This window comes from Solanum lycopersicum, chromosome 9 (genome assembly GCF_036512215.1).
Source record: "Solanum lycopersicum chromosome 9, SLM_r2.1".
Lineage (NCBI taxonomy): Eukaryota > Viridiplantae > Streptophyta > Magnoliopsida > Solanales > Solanaceae > Solanum > Solanum lycopersicum.
The window spans coordinates 2,444,293-2,461,865 of NC_090808.1; the positions used below are offsets into that span (position 1 = coordinate 2,444,293).

The window sequence follows — 17,573 nt, forward strand, 5'->3', positions numbered from 1 at the left end:
AGTCGTTTATTCATGAGAAAAGTTGTTCTAGTAGTTTATGTTACACTTCATGCTCAAGTGTTTTCTTTGTTTTCATTGAAAGGACTTATGTTTTTATTTTTTCCAGCATTCAAATGTTGGTGCCAATCTTGCTGGCAGTGCAGTGTAGACTTCCCTCTGTCTTCAGTTGTAGATGCTGATATCATGTGAGACCAATTTGCTGCTTCTGTTTAGTTCTGATTTTCTTCCAAGGATTTTCATTTTAGTTGTTCATGGTGAATATGAGTGCGTCAACTGTGCAGGTCTTTCTTGAATTCCGCATTTGAACTATTATTGAGAGTTTGGGCAATTTCACGGGATCTGAAGGTATGCCTATTTTGCTCTTTTTAGAACTATTTTAAGATGTCATCTTTATATGTAAACTGTCTTCATCCATATTTTTATTTTTTCATTTCTATTTTTCTTACGAGTCTACCTATGTTCCCTCGTGAATGGTTATCAAGTTTTATGATCAACTTGCTTCCATTGGAGAGTACCTTTGACGAGGTCAATTTCTTTTGTTTAAGGAAAACTACATGAATTCTTTGCTGAATCTCCCGTTAGATATAGTTATATACACGAGTTTAGAAACAATGTCCCCAGAATTTATCAAAAACCTCTGTGCTAACTTTTTGCAAGTATCAACCAAAAAAAAAATCAATGACAATGTTACTTCATTAAAAGTAAATGTTGTCTCATAGTTCCACCTTTCCCTTCCAAATTGTAACATGGTAGCCCGCATGACACGAGTAATGTTATTGAAGGGAGAAAGGTCTCATTGAGGTATTATAGCAGTTTTAGAAGGGCGAGAATGCTAGAGAAGAGGGAAGGAGGACCAATGTGAAGATTGCTTAGAAAGATTGGGGGAGAAGGGACAGTGTAGAGTTGTCAACCATGAAGAAGGGACAATGTAGAGTTGTCAACCATGGAGAAGGGACCGTGGAAATTTTTCAAGCTTTGGAGGCGTACATAAGAGAAACGGACAACAAAATGAGTTGTTTTTCAATAACCTCAATGGAGGAGAGGACATACTAGAAATGGAGCAAATCAAGAATGGAAAGTTCTCTGTCAACTCAGAATACAAGGAGCTGAATTCAGGAGTAGTGAAGGATGAAGATTGGTCTTGGAAACCAAACATTCGTTACAAAGTTAATTGTTTCACCTGGTTTTTGGCAAAAGAGGCAGTCTTGACCTATGTTGCTCAGACTCTTTCAAATTGTTGACGGGTGTGTGCCGGATCCTCTAAAATAGTGTATTTTTGAAGGATCCGACACGAGTGTGGCATCATTTTTGGAGAGTCCGAGCAACTTAGGTCTTGACACAGGAAAACCCAAGCAAAAAGGGTCATCAATTAGTCTCGGGGCGAGTTCTATGCGGGGAACAAACTGTGACAATCAACCATCTATTTTTGCATTGCTAGTGGACAGACCAACTATGGAGGATGTTTATATGCCTAAAAGGAATCAGATGGGTGAAATCTGGAAACATAGCAGGTGTCCTGAGATGCTGGAACAAGGATGGCATGGTAAGTAAGAAGGAGGAGAGATGGAAGATTGTCCCGGCTTGTATATGGTGGTCAGTCTGGATTGAGAGAAACAAGAGGTGTTTTGTAGGAGTACAAAGCAACTTACAAGTTTTTATGATGAATTGCTTAGGCCTATTTTATTTTTGGTGTGAGTAAAAACTATTAGCTCAAACACAAGACGTTTTTGATGTTTTAGAATTTTTGTAAGGATAACGTGAACCACAAGATGTAAGTTACTTTTGTTGGGGAACTATACCTGTTGGTGTAGTATACCTGTGGATATATAGAAGTAATGGTACCTTTATAAAAAAAAAGAAGAGAATGACTCGGTGGATAAGCTCTCGTGTCAGGTAATTCTTAGGGGTTTCCATGAGGGTTTTGAGGATAAAATCATAAAGTTGATTACAAACATTAAGCATAGAGCTAGGACAGCAAGCGCGGTGATGGTAAGAGGGACGGTACGAGAGAGTAGGTGGAAGATAATGAGAACACCGTGGTGTATGAAATAAAATAAGAGGAATGAGGGAGAAAGAGGGTGAAGTAAGGGGGAGAATGGGTGAAGGGCGTTGGTGCTGATAATATAATTAAGTAAATAAAAGTATGCTCTCTCTAACAACTTAATCTTTTAGATGAGATGGTCACACACTTCAACATGGTATCAAGGACAAATGTCTTTGGATCAAATCTCACCTCCACCTATTATCAAAAAGTGTTTGGCCATGAAAAAATGGATCAGGCTGGCATGTGAGGGAGAGTGCTGAAAATATAATTAAGTAAATACAATTATGTTCTCTCTACCGACTTAAACTTAAAGATGAGATGGTCACAATCCAGCAATTGTGAAGGGCATATACATTATTCCTGGGTGTCGGGATCTTTTTCTGGTAAGGTAATATAACAAGTTGACTTATGAGTGGCCAATTTCACCTAGTGCTGTAGACTCACGGGACAAAGTTCAGAGGCCATGAGGTATTGGAGGTGGTTTGCCTGATGTTAGTCTATGCTTTCATTTGTCCTTCCACATTTCCATGGCTTGGAATTTTTTTTTGGGAAAATAAGTGGGTTTCTTACTTATTTTCTTGTGTTCAGTACGTAAGCGAAAAATATTATCCTAAAAGCATTTGTATATGATCTAGACAAATACTACGGGAGGTAAGGGTGAGAGTGAGAGGGTAGGGATGTAGGGTGGTGGGGACGAGGGCTATGGGGGTGGGGTAAAGATGAAATGTATTGGATGGTGGAGAGTACCCAATCGATGTGGAACGCCACTTGTGGAACTTGTTTTCCTATCAGTAGGGAGGTAATTTTCTCACTTTTAAGGAACTTGTTTCTCTAAAGAAAATGTATGCCGATATTTTGACCAAATGAACATGGAGAAGTTGGAAAATGTTTTCCTCCATACTGATCACAGCCTTGATGTAAGATCACATTCGAACTAGTTGATTTGATGATTGATAAGGGTGCTTTGAATCAACTCATAATTTATAGATATTTTCACCTATTAGTATGTTGAATAGATTACAAACCTTTTGTTTTCTTTCCGTTCCATTTCATCTGTTGCTCATTTTGAATAGGCAGGGGGAGAGGAAGTTTTGTTTCCTGACATGCTATTTCTTCTCAGGTTCGCTTATCTTCTGTGGAAGCATTAGGGCAGATGGTTGGTCTTATTACTAGGACACAGCTGAAGGCAGCTTTGCCAAGACTTATTCCAACTATATTGGAACTGTAAGACATACACTGGACTGCTATGATTCTAGAAATACATAATTTCAACTGACACAAATACTTCTGATGTCAAATGACTGGCTCCTTGCTTGCACTACTTTTTTTCTTTTAAATAAAAAAACTTAGAAATGCTAGTGATACACTTTCAGTGGGAAAAATTGTTTGTTGTGTCTGTTTGGGCATATGCGCTCGGTAACAACGATATCTTTCGATTTTCAGGTACAAGAGGGATCAAGATGATGTAGCCTTTGTGGCAACTTGTAGCCTCCATAATCTATTAAACGCCTCATTACTGTCGGAAAATGGTCCACCATTACTTGATTTTGAGGTAGGAAACACATGTATGCCCACTAATTTTGTACGACTGCTCAATTCTGTAGGATAACTTGCTATTCTGCTAATTCTTCTCCTATTACTTCTAATATCTAGTGATTATTTGTTTTGTTTTGGAAAGACAAATTGGGATCAGTTATTTATAGCATCTTGGTGAAGTCATTGTGACTGGTCATGATTTATAGTGTTCCCCTGCAACAGACAGTCACTATTGGCACTTTTTGTAATTTTCGGCTGTACTACCTTAGTACCATGCAACAAGGAAATCTTACTTTATAAAAAAAGAAAGAAAAAGACGGTCACTATTTGGACCATGATACACTGTCCAATTGTTTGCTTTGGCAACACATTCACTTCGCACTTCACCAGCTGGTGACTTGTCATGACTGCAGTTCAGGTGGCCTCCTGTTACATCTCTTATTCCAATGGCATGTATCACCTAATTCTGATTCAACCTTGAAATCCCCCCTTTTCCATTCTTTCTTGCATATAAAGGGTAGTCAAATTTGTTAAAGGAGTCATCCTTCAAATTCTGATGAACAGAGAGGAATTCCCTCATTATCACTAGTTTCCTGTCAGTTCCAAACTCTCTCTCTTGAGCAACTTGGGTCAAAGTGGCGGTACCTGGATATTCATGTTATATCTGGATATATCAAAATAGTCATGGCTGTATTAAAAAGATCAAAATATATATGTTACTTTGAAGCATAGAGATATACTTGTGTTGTCAAACTGGATGATACCTAGCACTCTAATGGAAGCACTGGAGCTGGTCACGAAGGAGAATGGACAAGCAGCCTAGGTTGATCTAGGAACATATCTGCATGCATTTTGTTGTTTGGAAAAAGATATTTTTGGGAGAAATTGTTTGGAAAAAGATAATTAACATGCGTGCACTCTTAAATATAAGCATTTGTATCGTTTTGCTGCAAGATGAATGATATACACAAGGTAACCATGTTACTCGGAACTCCTGAATTCCTTTAGAGGAACTTTAGGCCATGGTCCTACTATTGATGAATGATGATTGCTAAAATATAACTTCTCAAAAAATATAGCGATGTTTGATATCCAAGTCAATGTGACGCAGCTTGTTAAACACCTTACCTATTCACCATTTAGGCCTTTTGCTCATCGAAGGGAACCTTGGAGGCAGGCTAGGGTTGAAATCATAGAGGAGATAAAAAGCTAATTGATTTCTTTCTATTTTCCTAAGCCTCACGGCTAGAGTTATCCGTACCTGTACCCTTCAAGGTGGCCAGTGGTTTGAGCTTGGGACTTTCATGTTGGAGGTCTCAAGTTCGAAACCCCTTGCCAGCTAAAGCAAGGGGTGTGCCTTCTGGGTCGAGCTCGTCGCGGGTTATCTCTCCTATGTGGTTTGCGAGCTATTGCATAGGAGCGGGGTTTTACCCCGTGTGCACCCAAAAGAGTAGCGGTTGCGGGTTTCCCTTGTCGTAAAAAAAAAACATATATCTGTACCTGTGTTGGTGGGAGATGATAGGTACGCGATGATAGTCGAGGGAACACCATCATTATACAAAATTAAAATTAAATTGAAGGTAGTCTTAAAAAAGAAGGCGTAAGAATTTACTCCAAGGAGTATATCTTTGACAAAGTGCAGACAAATATTCTTTAGGGAAAATTAAGATGACTGACCATTTGGTCATCTTACTAACTCCTTTTAGCGTAATATCAATTCCTTACCTAATTTAGCACAAGTGGCTATTAAATTAGTAATTAGCAATGCACTATTTTTTCTTTTAGAAAAGACATGCCCTCTTCTTTAAATAAGAAATTGGATTGTAACTTCTGATTGAAGAACCCAAAAACGGTTATTATTTTATTTATGTCTTCAACTTTCTCCCCTTTATATTTTTTTTAACAAATGGGTTATGTTTTTTTTATTTTCAACTTTGGATAATAGGTCTAAGTTGTGGGATAGTTGTCCATATTAATTTGTTCCCAACTTGAACATGCATTAATAGATATGTAAAATGACAGCAATAGTTCTAATAAAATAAATACTCTATATTGTCTTACTTCCGCTTTCTCCCTGACATATACTCATCCTTTATTCAAATTCCCCAGAATAGTGTGAATTTATTGTTTAAACATAGTTATACACTGCTTCTAGATGATTATACAAAGCAAATACATCACTTATATATTGTATACGTAATGTATAATATTAATAAGGTATAAAGATGAATATGTAATTAATGTAATATATATAATGTATAAAAATGCATATACACTCTTATACTTCATGTGCTACAGCTGATTTGAAAAATAAAAAGTGAAAAGGGTTGTAAGTAGTTCGAGGAAAAAATTAAAAATTACATTGATAGAGTCATAGAGATTTGACTTCATGAATTTGAATGTATTGAACATACATTGGCTAATATAGATGTAAAAAGTTATTGGGCTGTAATCATTGTAAACTCTTTGGGTTATACACATAGGAGTAACCATCCCTGTTCTTTATAGAGTACTTACTCCTTTGACCAAACAATTTTGTTGAACCTACTCACTTTAGCAATGATAACTTGATGGTCTATTCTAGGTTCTTCTAGATATTATTTTCTTGCCTCAAATTGTATTTCTGTTGGGACATCACTTGTAATTTTTTCCGATGACTAAATATCTGTCTGGAGCCTATCCATTGGGCCAACAGCAGCCTTTAAAACTTGGGGATGATTGGCCCACCTCTTTGCGCCCCACTTGAATGCTGAACTTAGTTCGTTTGGCACAAGGCTCAACCTTGTGACCTAAGACACATGTCCTTCAACATTTTCCAAATTGAGCTAACCCCTGAGTTATCTCAAGAGCCATTAAGGTTTCACCAATTAGAGTAATGTGTAGCTGATGTCATATACAATCATTTCATTGCTAACTGTTGCATTTATAGTTTCATTCTGCTTTAGACAGGTAGCTAACTATCTTCGATGTGTGCAGGACCTTAGTATCACATTGTCAACTCTTCTTCCTGTGGTTTGTAGAAGCAGTGACAAAAAAGAGCATTCAGATTTCTCAGTTGGGCTGAAGGTCTTGTTTATTGATTTATTTTTTCTTTTTTCTTTTAAGAGTGCATTTCATTGATTAACCAGTTGATGGTCATTTCTTGCTTGGAGCTGTTCAGGCCTAAGTTCTGTATTTGAGGCCTTAGGTTGTTTTTATTCTTTCACTACTTAGATTAACCCAAGAGAAACACACGGGTATACAAGCTTACTTAAATGAATTAGATTCTAGGAATCCCATTTAATCTTCTATACAAAGAGATATTTTCTGTGCACTTCTGTATTTGCTTCTGGCCATATTGTCCAAAAAATGGCGCATGGAAGGATCCTCTGTAACCTAAACGGATTGGCCTCCTGTTTCTTCCTCACCAACTTCTAAGGAGATCACGCTACTTGTCAGCATCTTCCAGTTGGCACACATCAGATCAGATAAAACAATTTTGAAGAAAGCCACTGTAGATGTGCGACTTGTATGACCCCTTCTCCAACTATGCTTGAAGCACCAACAAACATATATTTTTCCTCTCTTCCTAAGATTTTCAAGAGTAGAATTGCACTACTAGCAGCTGCCCACATAGAAAAGACAACTTTTGCTGTGCCATTATGCACAGATAGCTATGTGAGAGATGCCTTTGAATTTCTTCTATAGAACATGGTAGAAAGATTTTACATTAAAATATCTAGTGATACTCCTTCCACTCCCAGGTTGCGCGTGGCCTTAGTTTGTTCATCCACATGTCGGTATAGATAGTTTTGGTACTTACATGCCGTCCCTTTAAAGAAGATGTCTGCTTTTATTTGCTCCCAGTTTGGAAGGAAGAAGTTTTGTTGATATTAAAGTGGTAAGAACTGTTAAAAAGGAAGCAGCTTTTTGCGAGTCTTGGTAGACATCTAAAGTGAGTTATCGTGCAAGCAATGATAGCTTTATGGCAGTCCTGATAAGGATATTTAACTCTTTAGAAAATGGAGAGGCTAACAGCACTAAATACCATTCTTTAAATTAGTAGATTCTCTGAAGGTAGTATATGGTTGTTTTCCTTCTTTCATGTGTTTTTGGTCATATTAACATTACCTTGATTTTTTTTGTGCCCTTCTATCAACATCTGCTTCATCTTTCAAAATTGTTCTATGTATCTTCACATGTTATATTTGACTAATATATAGTTCTTTATTTTGTGTGAATGGCAGACTTATAATGAAGTTCAGCATTGTTTCCTAACAGTTGGTTTGGTGTACCCGGAAGATTTGTTTGTCTTCCTTCTTAATGTGGGTATTCTCTCCTTCATGCATTCCAATGCAAGAACTTAATGATATTTTGCTCAGTGTATCACCTATCAAGGAGGCAATCAGAAATGAATCAAAAGCTTGCAATAGGGAATCACCCAGCCTTTTTCCATTTTCCTCCATTTTGTTTTTGAACTCCAGAATTCATCCCTCTTTTTAAAAAATATGAAATGTCAAATATAGTTGTGAGATTGTTCCATTAAATGGTATGTATTTACTCTTTATTGCTGTCAGAAATGCAAGATGAAAGAAGAACCCCTGGCTGTTGGTGCACTTTCTGTATTAAAGCATTTATTACCCAGGTTTTTTTTTCCACGTCAATTTGTTAATGTCATGTTTATCTTTTCTCTCCCCATGTGACTTTCCTGGACTACTTTTGTAGATTGTCCGAGGCTTGGCATAGTAAGAGGCCTTTACTAATTGAAGTTGTGAAGCTGTTATTGGATGAGCTTAATTTAGGGGTCTGTAAGGCCCTTGCAGAGGTATTTAAGAGTTGAAAGTTTTTCCTGTAGTGACCAAGTTATGCAAACACTTAATTACTTCTAGATTATATGTGATTGTGTTGCTTGCTTGCAGCTAATTGTGGTTATGGCTTCCCACTGTTACTTGGTTGGTTCTTCTGGAGAGATGTTCATTGAATATCTTGTTCGCCATTCTGCAATGTTTGGTCTGCACAGAGATGATACTGAGAGATCCAGGGAATTGAATTCGTCACCTGGTGGTTATTACCCTTTTGTGTACAAGAAAGTGGAGGTATGCCTCTTTTTCAATATTTCCACCAATTTCATCTCATATTCATGGTTGTGTTGAGTTGCTTGCCCTTTTCTCTGTGTGTGATAAAAAGCAGAGTGCTTCCTTTGGCTTTTGGGTGGGAGAGGGAGAGGTGGTTCCCATCATTGTTTTTGTGGTTACATGAGGTGGTTCCTGTTCTATGGGGAACTTCAACTTGAGTTGACTCCTGCATATAAGTAGCGTGTCAGAATTTCTATCAGAATGCCATTTTTTATATGCCAAATGGGAAATTAGAAGAAGAAAAGAATAGATATTGGGAATTAAATTAATTGGTCATTCCCTCAAGCTGAGCGGATTAAATAGCTGTTACAGATAACATAAATTAGGAAAGAAACTAATAAAATACTACACAATCTCTTACTATCTAGTTAAAGGGATTAGAGAATATTCTCATATCTAGACTATTTAATCATACTATATTTCAATATTCCCATATGTACACTGTCCAAATATACCATAATTAACATTACCCCTCAAGTTGGAGGTACAAGTCATATGCTCCTTGTTTGCCACAAATATAGCCGATTCTGGATCCTTGGAGTGATTTTGACTATCCACCAATTGTAATTTTCAACTCCTCCCATCGTCAACTCTTGGAGTAGTTGTCTCAACCATACTAGCTCACTCGTAGCTAGTGCTATAGCTTGATATTCTGCCTCTGCTTGATCTAGTTATGACAACTTGCTTTTTACTTTTCCAAGATATTAGATTGCCTTCAATTAGAACACAATAACCTAAAGTGGACGGCCTGTCAAAAAGAAATCCTGCTCGATCTGCATCAGAATATCCAACAATATTGGTGTATCCCTTTATCTTCATCCAAATAAACCTTGTTCTGGAGAGCTTTTGGTATATCACAAGATGCGAATCACTACATTCAAGTGACTATCACAAGGTGATTGCGAAAACTGGGTTACTCCACTAACAACGAATGAGATGTCTGGTCGTGTGATCGTAAGATAGTTGAGCTTGCCAACAAGTCTCCGGTATCTGCTAGGATCTTTTAGAAGCTCCTCTTGTCTTGGAATAACCTTTATATTTGGATCCAATGGACTATCCACATGCTTGCAATCCGACATACTAGTGTTTTCTAAAATGTCTAAGGCATATTTCCTTTGAGTAATAGCAATACCATGACTAGACTGTGCCACTTCAATGCCTAGAAAATATTTCAGCTTGCCCAAATCCTTAGTCTGAAAGCGACTTGAGAGGTGTTGTTTGAGTTGAGCAATACCTTCATTATCATCTCCATTATGAGCCATTTTTTGTTTCATAGGAAGTACTGGGGAAAGAGAGAGATGACACTCGAATAGTTTTCTGATATGATTGATTTAGCAACCAGTTGACCGATCCCTCCGTTTTTTTTCTTTTTTTCGTTCAGTTTCTGTTACTGTAATAGAACAACATTCAGACAGAGTGCTAAAAAATCAGTGGCTTTGCTACCATGATAAATTAGAAGAAGAAGTAATAGAAGAAGAGATATTAGGAAGTGAATTAATTAACCGTTCCCTCAAGTTGAGGGGATTAAATACCTGTTACAGATAACATAAATAAGGATAATATAAATAAGGAAAGAAACTAATAAAATACTACCCAATCTCCTAACTGCGGGAATATTCTCATATCTAGACTATTTAATCATACCATATTTGAATATTCTCATATTTACACTATCCACATATACCATAATTAGCACTAAACTATATGATACTCGAATTATATCAGATGAAGATGGATGCTGTTACACTGTCTGAATTGAGGGCAATCTGTGAAAAGGGTCTTCTTCTAATAACTGTTACTGTTCCTGAGATGGAGGTATGAGAGTACTTCTCCCTTTAAGCAGTTTCAGTTTAGTACTCTGTGTTCACCTCCTCCACCTCTTTATGCATATTATTATTACTAGTTTCTGAGGACGTGCTTCGCACGTGTATTCTATGTGAATTTTTATAGATATGTTATAATGATAAAAAATTTATGGAAATATATATGTAAATTAATGAATAATATAATGTAACAATTACAAAATAAGAATAAAGACTTACGCAATAAAACATTCATAAAAAAACTAAATTAAGAAGTCTGATGGTGATTAAAAAAAAAAGGACAAAAAGAAACAGATTTAAGAAAGATCCAATGTAAACATTGTTCTTATAAGACTGATGTATGTATAGATGAAAAAATAAGTACAAAATTAGTACATAATTCTCTGAGTTCTTATCGACTCCTTTCATCTTCTATCAAAATTCAAGAGGTTTCTTCATCTACTTTAACTATAGAATGAAAATGATAGCCTAATAATCTTGGTAGGGGTTTCATGAGATTAAAAAAGTTGAATTTATATAGATAGAATAGAAGGAATATCAAAAGATATATTAAAGTTTTAGTTTAAATATTTGGAGGTTATGAATATGAAAAGATGAGAGTTATGAATATTAAGAGTATAAAGTTGAATAAGTAATTAACAAATAATAATAAATAAATGAAGAATATGAAATAAGAAGTTAAAATTAGCAAACCATGTAGAAAGAACAACTAAAAGTCTTATCACGTAATTAAGCGTTAATGAATTTAAATTTGTGAAGATAGAGTCATTCTTTAATAATAATCGAGAGGACATTATCAACGTGTGTCTCCATTTTGCAGATTTGCACCCTTTATATTATTAAATTCGTTATTTATCATAAAGGATAATACTTTATCCACATAAATTATATTATTCATGAGAGGGGTTAAGGAAAAAGTTATGAGAAAGAGGAAAAATATAGTAATTTAGTAAATACTTTTTTTTTTAAAAATAAATTATAATTATTATATACATATAGATTATAGATGATAAATATTAATTAATTGGATATTTAATTAGAAATCAATCTTTAGAAGTCTAAAAGTCATTAATCTTTTAATTAAATTTATACAATCAAATATTTAAATATTTTATAACAATTTAATTTATAGAAGGGGTAAAACTGTAATTCAACTTTCAACTTTTTTTGTTCATGCTTTTAGTAATATATGATTTCTGGAATAACTGAATCCAATTTGTGCGAATTGTAGCATGTTTTGTGGCCGTTTTTGTTAAAGCTGATTATACCACGAGTTTACACTGGTGCAGTTGCCACGGTATGAGATATTTTGTCTCCTTTTGGCTTTCATTTTTTGACAAGGTTCACTATCTGTTTTTAATTGTTGAAAACTTCTTTATGTCAAGCTTGCATGTTTTATCTGCCATTCAGTAATGGGGTTTCACATCTACTTCTTATACCATAACTCCTTCAAGTGCCTTCTTTGTAGGTCTGCAGATGCATATCAGAATTGTGCAGGCGTAGATCTTCTCAAAGTGGTGCATCGGTGTTGGAATGTAAAGCTCGTGCTGATATTCCTCATCCTGAGGTAATCAACTTTAGTTTCACAGAGCAGCAGAGAAATCATATTGCCTTGTTTAGAGAAGTATACAACTACTTTACCTCATTTTTTGGTGTTTTAGGAGCTTTTTGCACGCCTAATTGTTCTTCTCCATAATCCTCTGGCTAGGGAACAGCTGGCAACCCAGATTCTAACTGTAAGTCCTTGTCCAGCATCTTAGACTATAATACTTGTTGAGATGTGTAATCATCTCATTTAAGCAGTTAGAGAGAGCAGACTTTTATCAACTTCAATTTTCTCTTTTAACACACCCTCCTCACGAATGGCTATTCTACGGTCTTTAGTATGGTTGATTGGGTAAAAACCTTTCGATTTCTACTAATTCTCTTCTTTGAAACTGCCTCAGAAGCAAAGAGAGGCAAAATAATTGAATTTATGGGCACGATTTCGTACAGAATTTATGGGAAGGTCGTTCTTTGTCATGTCTGTCTGTATGTCTGATATGCCTGTCTATCAACATTCAAATAGTTGATGGAAAACTGATTATGATGCCTTAGTGAAAGCTAGTCCAATGAGCTTTCTTTCCTATGCATTTTCCAGAAGTTCAGGATGAAGCACGTTCCACATGTAGAACAAATTTATCTACACGTTGAATGTGCTTCATCCTGAACTTTGGACCTATCCCCCCCCCTCCCCCCCCCCCCCCAAACCACCACCACTCACACACACAACAATGTTCTGTCTTGTTGACATCAAGATGAAATTTCTATGTACCTGTGTTTTCTTATCTACTGGTTAGCTGCTGCTCTAAAAGAAGTTCTTGGTAGTTTTTGGAATGAATAGAGTAAGTGAGATGTGGAATGTGTTGGCTACTTTGGAAGGTTAAAACATTTACACATAACATTGTGATTTAGATTCCAAACTAGGTAGTCTTAGGTACGATGAACTGCTTGAGAGAGTCAAAGTAGACTTATCCAGGCTCTTATGTTTTTATGATAACTCACAGGTTCTTGAAGCAGTCTACATGAGAGATATTTTTGTTATTATGAATTCTGGGTGGATCATAAATATCTTTTCCTCCTAGAAGTTCTTTTCTCCCCCTCTTTATCTTCTGTCATCACATACAAGACATTCGCTCAAACAATTTGAACTGTAGAAACATTATATAGTTATCATATATGTATATATTTAAAACACTATATAGTTTTGACCCTTGTGATACGGCCGCTCCTTTGACCCTGCGCATAGCGGGAGATGCGCGGGAGCTTAGTACACTGGGCATCCCTTTAAATTTCTCCAGGAAATGCACATGGTGTAAGGCAGGCAGGGGAGAAGACTTCTACAAGATTACAGTCTTCAGCATTCGGAGTAGTTTCTATGACTTCTTCATTACCTTCTCTAAATTTATCCCGTTATATGTCACTGATTCTTAGGCTATCTGGGTGTGGTCTTTTATTTTAACACCAAGTAATACTGACTTCAATTTATTCCGACAGAGTGATGTTCCTCTCGTTTCTGCATTAGTTTATCAGAAAGGGTCCTCTGTTTGTATATGGGTGTCAAATGATTCTGAAATCTAATAATAGTTTAATTTATTGTTTTGGCACTTGTTTTGCTTTTGTTTTGCAGGTCTTGTGTTATCTGGCACCACTCTTTCCCAAGAACATTAACATGTTTTGGCAAGATGAGGTATAACATATATGCAATATGTTAACGAGCTTACACACACTTAAGCAATTTTTTTTTTTTGGTGGTTTTATGCATTGAATTTATACTATACAAACAACCAGACAATTGAGGATTGATGTCAAAGGCCTAGTTATTTTACTAATTAGCTAAAGTTGAATTATTTCTGTATCATTTCATTAACTGTTGGCTACATTATTGAGGTGCCTAGTAATTTTTCAAGGTAAATTATGGGTTATATTATATATTCCATGGTTTGATTGTATTCATATTGGAACTTTGAAAAGTAATACTTCATAATTTGAATTTTCTGCTACCGCATTGTGACTAAGTTATCTCTTTTTTCTAGTCTTTCTACCCTCTTTTAGTATTTGCCCTTTGACTTATTCCTCTGTTATAATTGGCAAAGTTGAGGGCCTTTTACACACGTCCTTTCTTACATGCTTTCTCTGCCTTTGCCTATTTCACATTGTCGCTTCACTCTCTGTTCTGAGCCCCTATCCACCATCATATTGCACTTCCCTCCACCTCTTACAACCCCCATAACCTCTTCATGGACATGAGAAGGAATTTGCTAATAAAACGGTCAGTGGAGGGGTAAGAGAACAGTACAGAGTTTGTTTAGGGAAAGGTGTAACATGGGTGCTTGAAAGGGGAAGATGTCGCAAGGAGCTACTAGAGGGTTAGGGCATTGGCAAAGGGAAGGTAGAAAATGACGAAGAAAAACTATGTTTGGGAGATTAAAATGCAGATCCGAACTTGAGAATATGTAGTATCAGGGGACTCGACATAGGATGAGAAATGAGAATTTTCTTTATTCCAAATAAATATTGGATACTTTGCTTTTGTATGTTATACGGAAACAAATTTCTGTGTGTCTTAATGGGTTATCTTGTTTGCTAAGCTCTAGATTCCGAAGATGAAGGCCTACGTCAGTGATACAGAAGACTTAAAGCAGGATCCGTCATATCAAGAGTCTTGGGATGACATGATTATCAATGTAAGGATAGTAACTTCATCCCCTTGTTTGATACATTGAAATTTGTTGATTGAGTTATTATTCAAGACTATGCAGATCATGAGTAGGGCATCTTTTGATCCTTATAAATATGATTTTGCTTTATATAAAAGATCACATTGCCGCTGAGAAAAATCTTGAAAGAAGTACTTACAGCAATGAATATTTTTCACTACTCAGACCAACAAACATTTCTCAATCTCTTAAAATATGTCATCTCTTTTTGAAACGATTACTTCTCTTCTCCTAATTCCATGAGAAATTCTTAATGCATCTCATCTATTAACCTATTTGGAGCTGCAAAATGGGTAATCTCAGTAATAATCAGTACTAAGATGGTGCATCTGATGTCTTAACTTTTACCAACATGAAGTAAAGTTTCACCCTTAATATGTGTTGGACCTAAACTCCTCATATTGACAGTTTATTGCAGAGTCTTTGGATGTAATTCAGGATGTTGACTGGGTTATTTCACTTGGAAATGCATTTGAAAAGCATTATGAACTTTATAAACCTGATGACGAGCACTCTGCATTGCTTCATCGGTAATGTCAGCTATCTTCAATTTGATAAATGCACCTGAACTGCAAATTCCTTAATACTATTTTTGCTTTAATTTGCTTATTTGTATGACTGGTTTGGTGCATATTTAATTAAAGGAACTGTATCATTTTTTCTTAATGTAAGTTAGTCAATCCAATATATAAAATGTCATAAAAGCTGAATTACTACTATCTTTTGAGCTCTTCTATTTTGTTTCTTATCTTAAAAGTATAATGATTAGATTTCCGTAGGCTTATTTGTTTTTGACAAAATTCTAAACAATTCTAAATACCTCCCGACACCACACTTATTTCCTGGGAATAAACAATTTTATTGATGAGAAAAATTACCAGGGTGAAAAAAGGAATGCAACATTACCCGTGTAAAAAAAGGAAGTTTTCCCTTGAAACAATTTTAGTATATTCTACTCGTTGATTTTGTTCAAACTAGGATGTGGTTGTCTTCATGACTAATTGCAGGCTCATCCAAACATTTTTTCTTCATATTTTTTTGGGAGGGTTTTGGTATTTCCAGCTCACCTTCCAGAAGCTCCCTACTCTCAGTATATTTCTTATCCTATTAAGAAAAAAAGGTCCCTTGTCGTCACTCTATACTGAATAAGGACTTCTAGTTTTGAGGCCATGAAACTATCTGAGCCTCTTTGAGAAATATGTTCCTTTATTCAGCGCCGAGGAAGAAAAAAAAAGGAAACATCTCTAGAAGAGAAATTGTCAATTTTATGGTTGAGGTACCGCAGACTGCTCTTTTTACAGCAACAGTCATTAAGATATGCAAGTTAAACTTCCTCTCTTCCCACTGTTAAGTTATTCTTACGCTCAATTGTCAGAACAAGATTCCTGCCTCTGCGGTTGAACAGAATTAAGTGATTTGACCGTTTGATGCTTAACCGGAATTTCCAACCTTTTGTAAGACGGGAAAGATTTTCTTGAAAGCTCGTCATTTCTTGTCAGGTGTCTCGGAATTTTGCTGCAGAAGGTTCATACCAGAGCTTATGTTCGCGCTAAGATTGATCTGATGTATAAACAAGCCAATATTACGATTCCAACGAATAGACTTGGCTTAGCAAAAGCCATGGGCTTGGTAATTACTAATTAGTTTGAAATTAAACTATTGATTTTCCTCGTTCGTAAATTTGATAGGAAATTTGATTGTAAAACTTTGAGTCGTTGGAGTTATGTTGCTTACGACATGCTGAATCAATGTTGCTTAGGTGGCTGCATCACACCTAGACACAGTTCTGGATAAGCTGAAAGATATCTTGGACAATGTTGGGCAAAGTATCTTCCAAAGGTGATGTCTGAACCTGGAACAAATTTAGTTCCCAGCATCCTCTTGTCATCTGAAGTTTCTTTTGACTAAGTTATTCTGATGAAGTAATTATTTTATTAATTCTGGTGGGGGAATTCCCTGTTAACAAGTTTTACTTTAGACTTGGTAACTAAATTCATCTACTTGAAGGATGGAATTTCGTAACCTTTATCATTTGGAACTTCCCAACTGTGTGGGTATAATTTGTGAAATGGAAAATGTAATTGATCTTATGAGACTTAATTATGAGTTTGTCTCAGTCTAATTATCAAAGTTATGATGATACAAATATCTTAATTAATAACTTCAACTAAAACAGTGTTGCATATGTTGTTTATTCTTTAGTGATTCATTCTATGCTGTTATGTTTATTCATTGTTCTGTATATGCTTTTATCTCACCTTTGATAAAACAAAATTTCTCTGGCAAAAGTAGGATCACTAAACACTTGATTCCCCCCTATTGCTGATCTACCTATTCTTAATAGAAACTGGTTCATGATTTATGCCAGATGCTTCGAGTCTCTGGTTCAAGATGTTACCAACTACAATAAGTCAATAACAATGAAATCAAAATAAATGAACTGACATGTCCATCTAAATCGAAGTTGGAACATGTCCCGCTGTGTCATGCAATAGTCTTACAGAGTAACAACTCATTTAGCGTTAATTTGGTAGTAATAGATTGTAACAGTCACTTTGACAGGAAAGAGCTTGTGGCAACTGTGTACTACAATTCTTATTTTCTCGGTATCATATCTTGAGCATGAGAAGATTTTACTGTTGCAGATTTCTATCATTTTTCTCGGATAAAGCTAAAATGGAAGAATCTGATGATATACATGCTGCTTTGGCGCTAATGTATGGATATGCTGCAAAATATGCTCCCTCAACTGTTATTGAAGCCAGAATAGATGCACTAGTGGTAAGCAATATGTTGT

At 35.9% G+C, this 17,573-nt stretch overlaps 1 protein-coding gene across 3 annotated transcripts in view; it reads left to right on the top strand.

Annotated features, from left to right (window-relative positions):
• LOC101255025 (protein SHOOT GRAVITROPISM 6) overlaps positions 1 to 17,573 on the top strand; it is a 37,465-nt gene that overhangs the window by 8,797 nt on the left and 11,095 nt on the right. For 2 of the 3 annotated variants that reach the window (XM_010327654.4, XM_019215697.3), the window contains exons 8-26: positions 107 to 185; positions 282 to 345; positions 3,165 to 3,268; positions 3,488 to 3,596; positions 6,557 to 6,646; positions 7,807 to 7,884; positions 8,137 to 8,204; positions 8,285 to 8,384; positions 8,479 to 8,655; positions 10,420 to 10,509; positions 11,749 to 11,814; positions 11,986 to 12,084; positions 12,179 to 12,253; positions 13,687 to 13,746; positions 14,654 to 14,743; positions 15,185 to 15,306; positions 16,276 to 16,405; positions 16,536 to 16,615; positions 17,422 to 17,557. In XM_010327654.4, coding sequence (XP_010325956.1) covers positions 107 to 185; positions 282 to 345; positions 3,165 to 3,268; positions 3,488 to 3,596; positions 6,557 to 6,646; positions 7,807 to 7,884; positions 8,137 to 8,204; positions 8,285 to 8,384; positions 8,479 to 8,655; positions 10,420 to 10,509; positions 11,749 to 11,814; positions 11,986 to 12,084; positions 12,179 to 12,253; positions 13,687 to 13,746; positions 14,654 to 14,743; positions 15,185 to 15,306; positions 16,276 to 16,405; positions 16,536 to 16,615; positions 17,422 to 17,557 — 1,817 coding nt within the window. The remainder of the gene's footprint in view (positions 1 to 106; positions 186 to 281; positions 346 to 3,164; positions 3,269 to 3,487; positions 3,597 to 6,556; positions 6,647 to 7,806; positions 7,885 to 8,136; positions 8,205 to 8,284; positions 8,385 to 8,478; positions 8,656 to 10,419; positions 10,510 to 11,748; positions 11,815 to 11,985; positions 12,085 to 12,178; positions 12,254 to 13,686; positions 13,747 to 14,653; positions 14,744 to 15,184; positions 15,307 to 16,275; positions 16,406 to 16,535; positions 16,616 to 17,421; positions 17,558 to 17,573) is intronic. The other variant, XM_026033030.2, reaches the window with a different exon arrangement.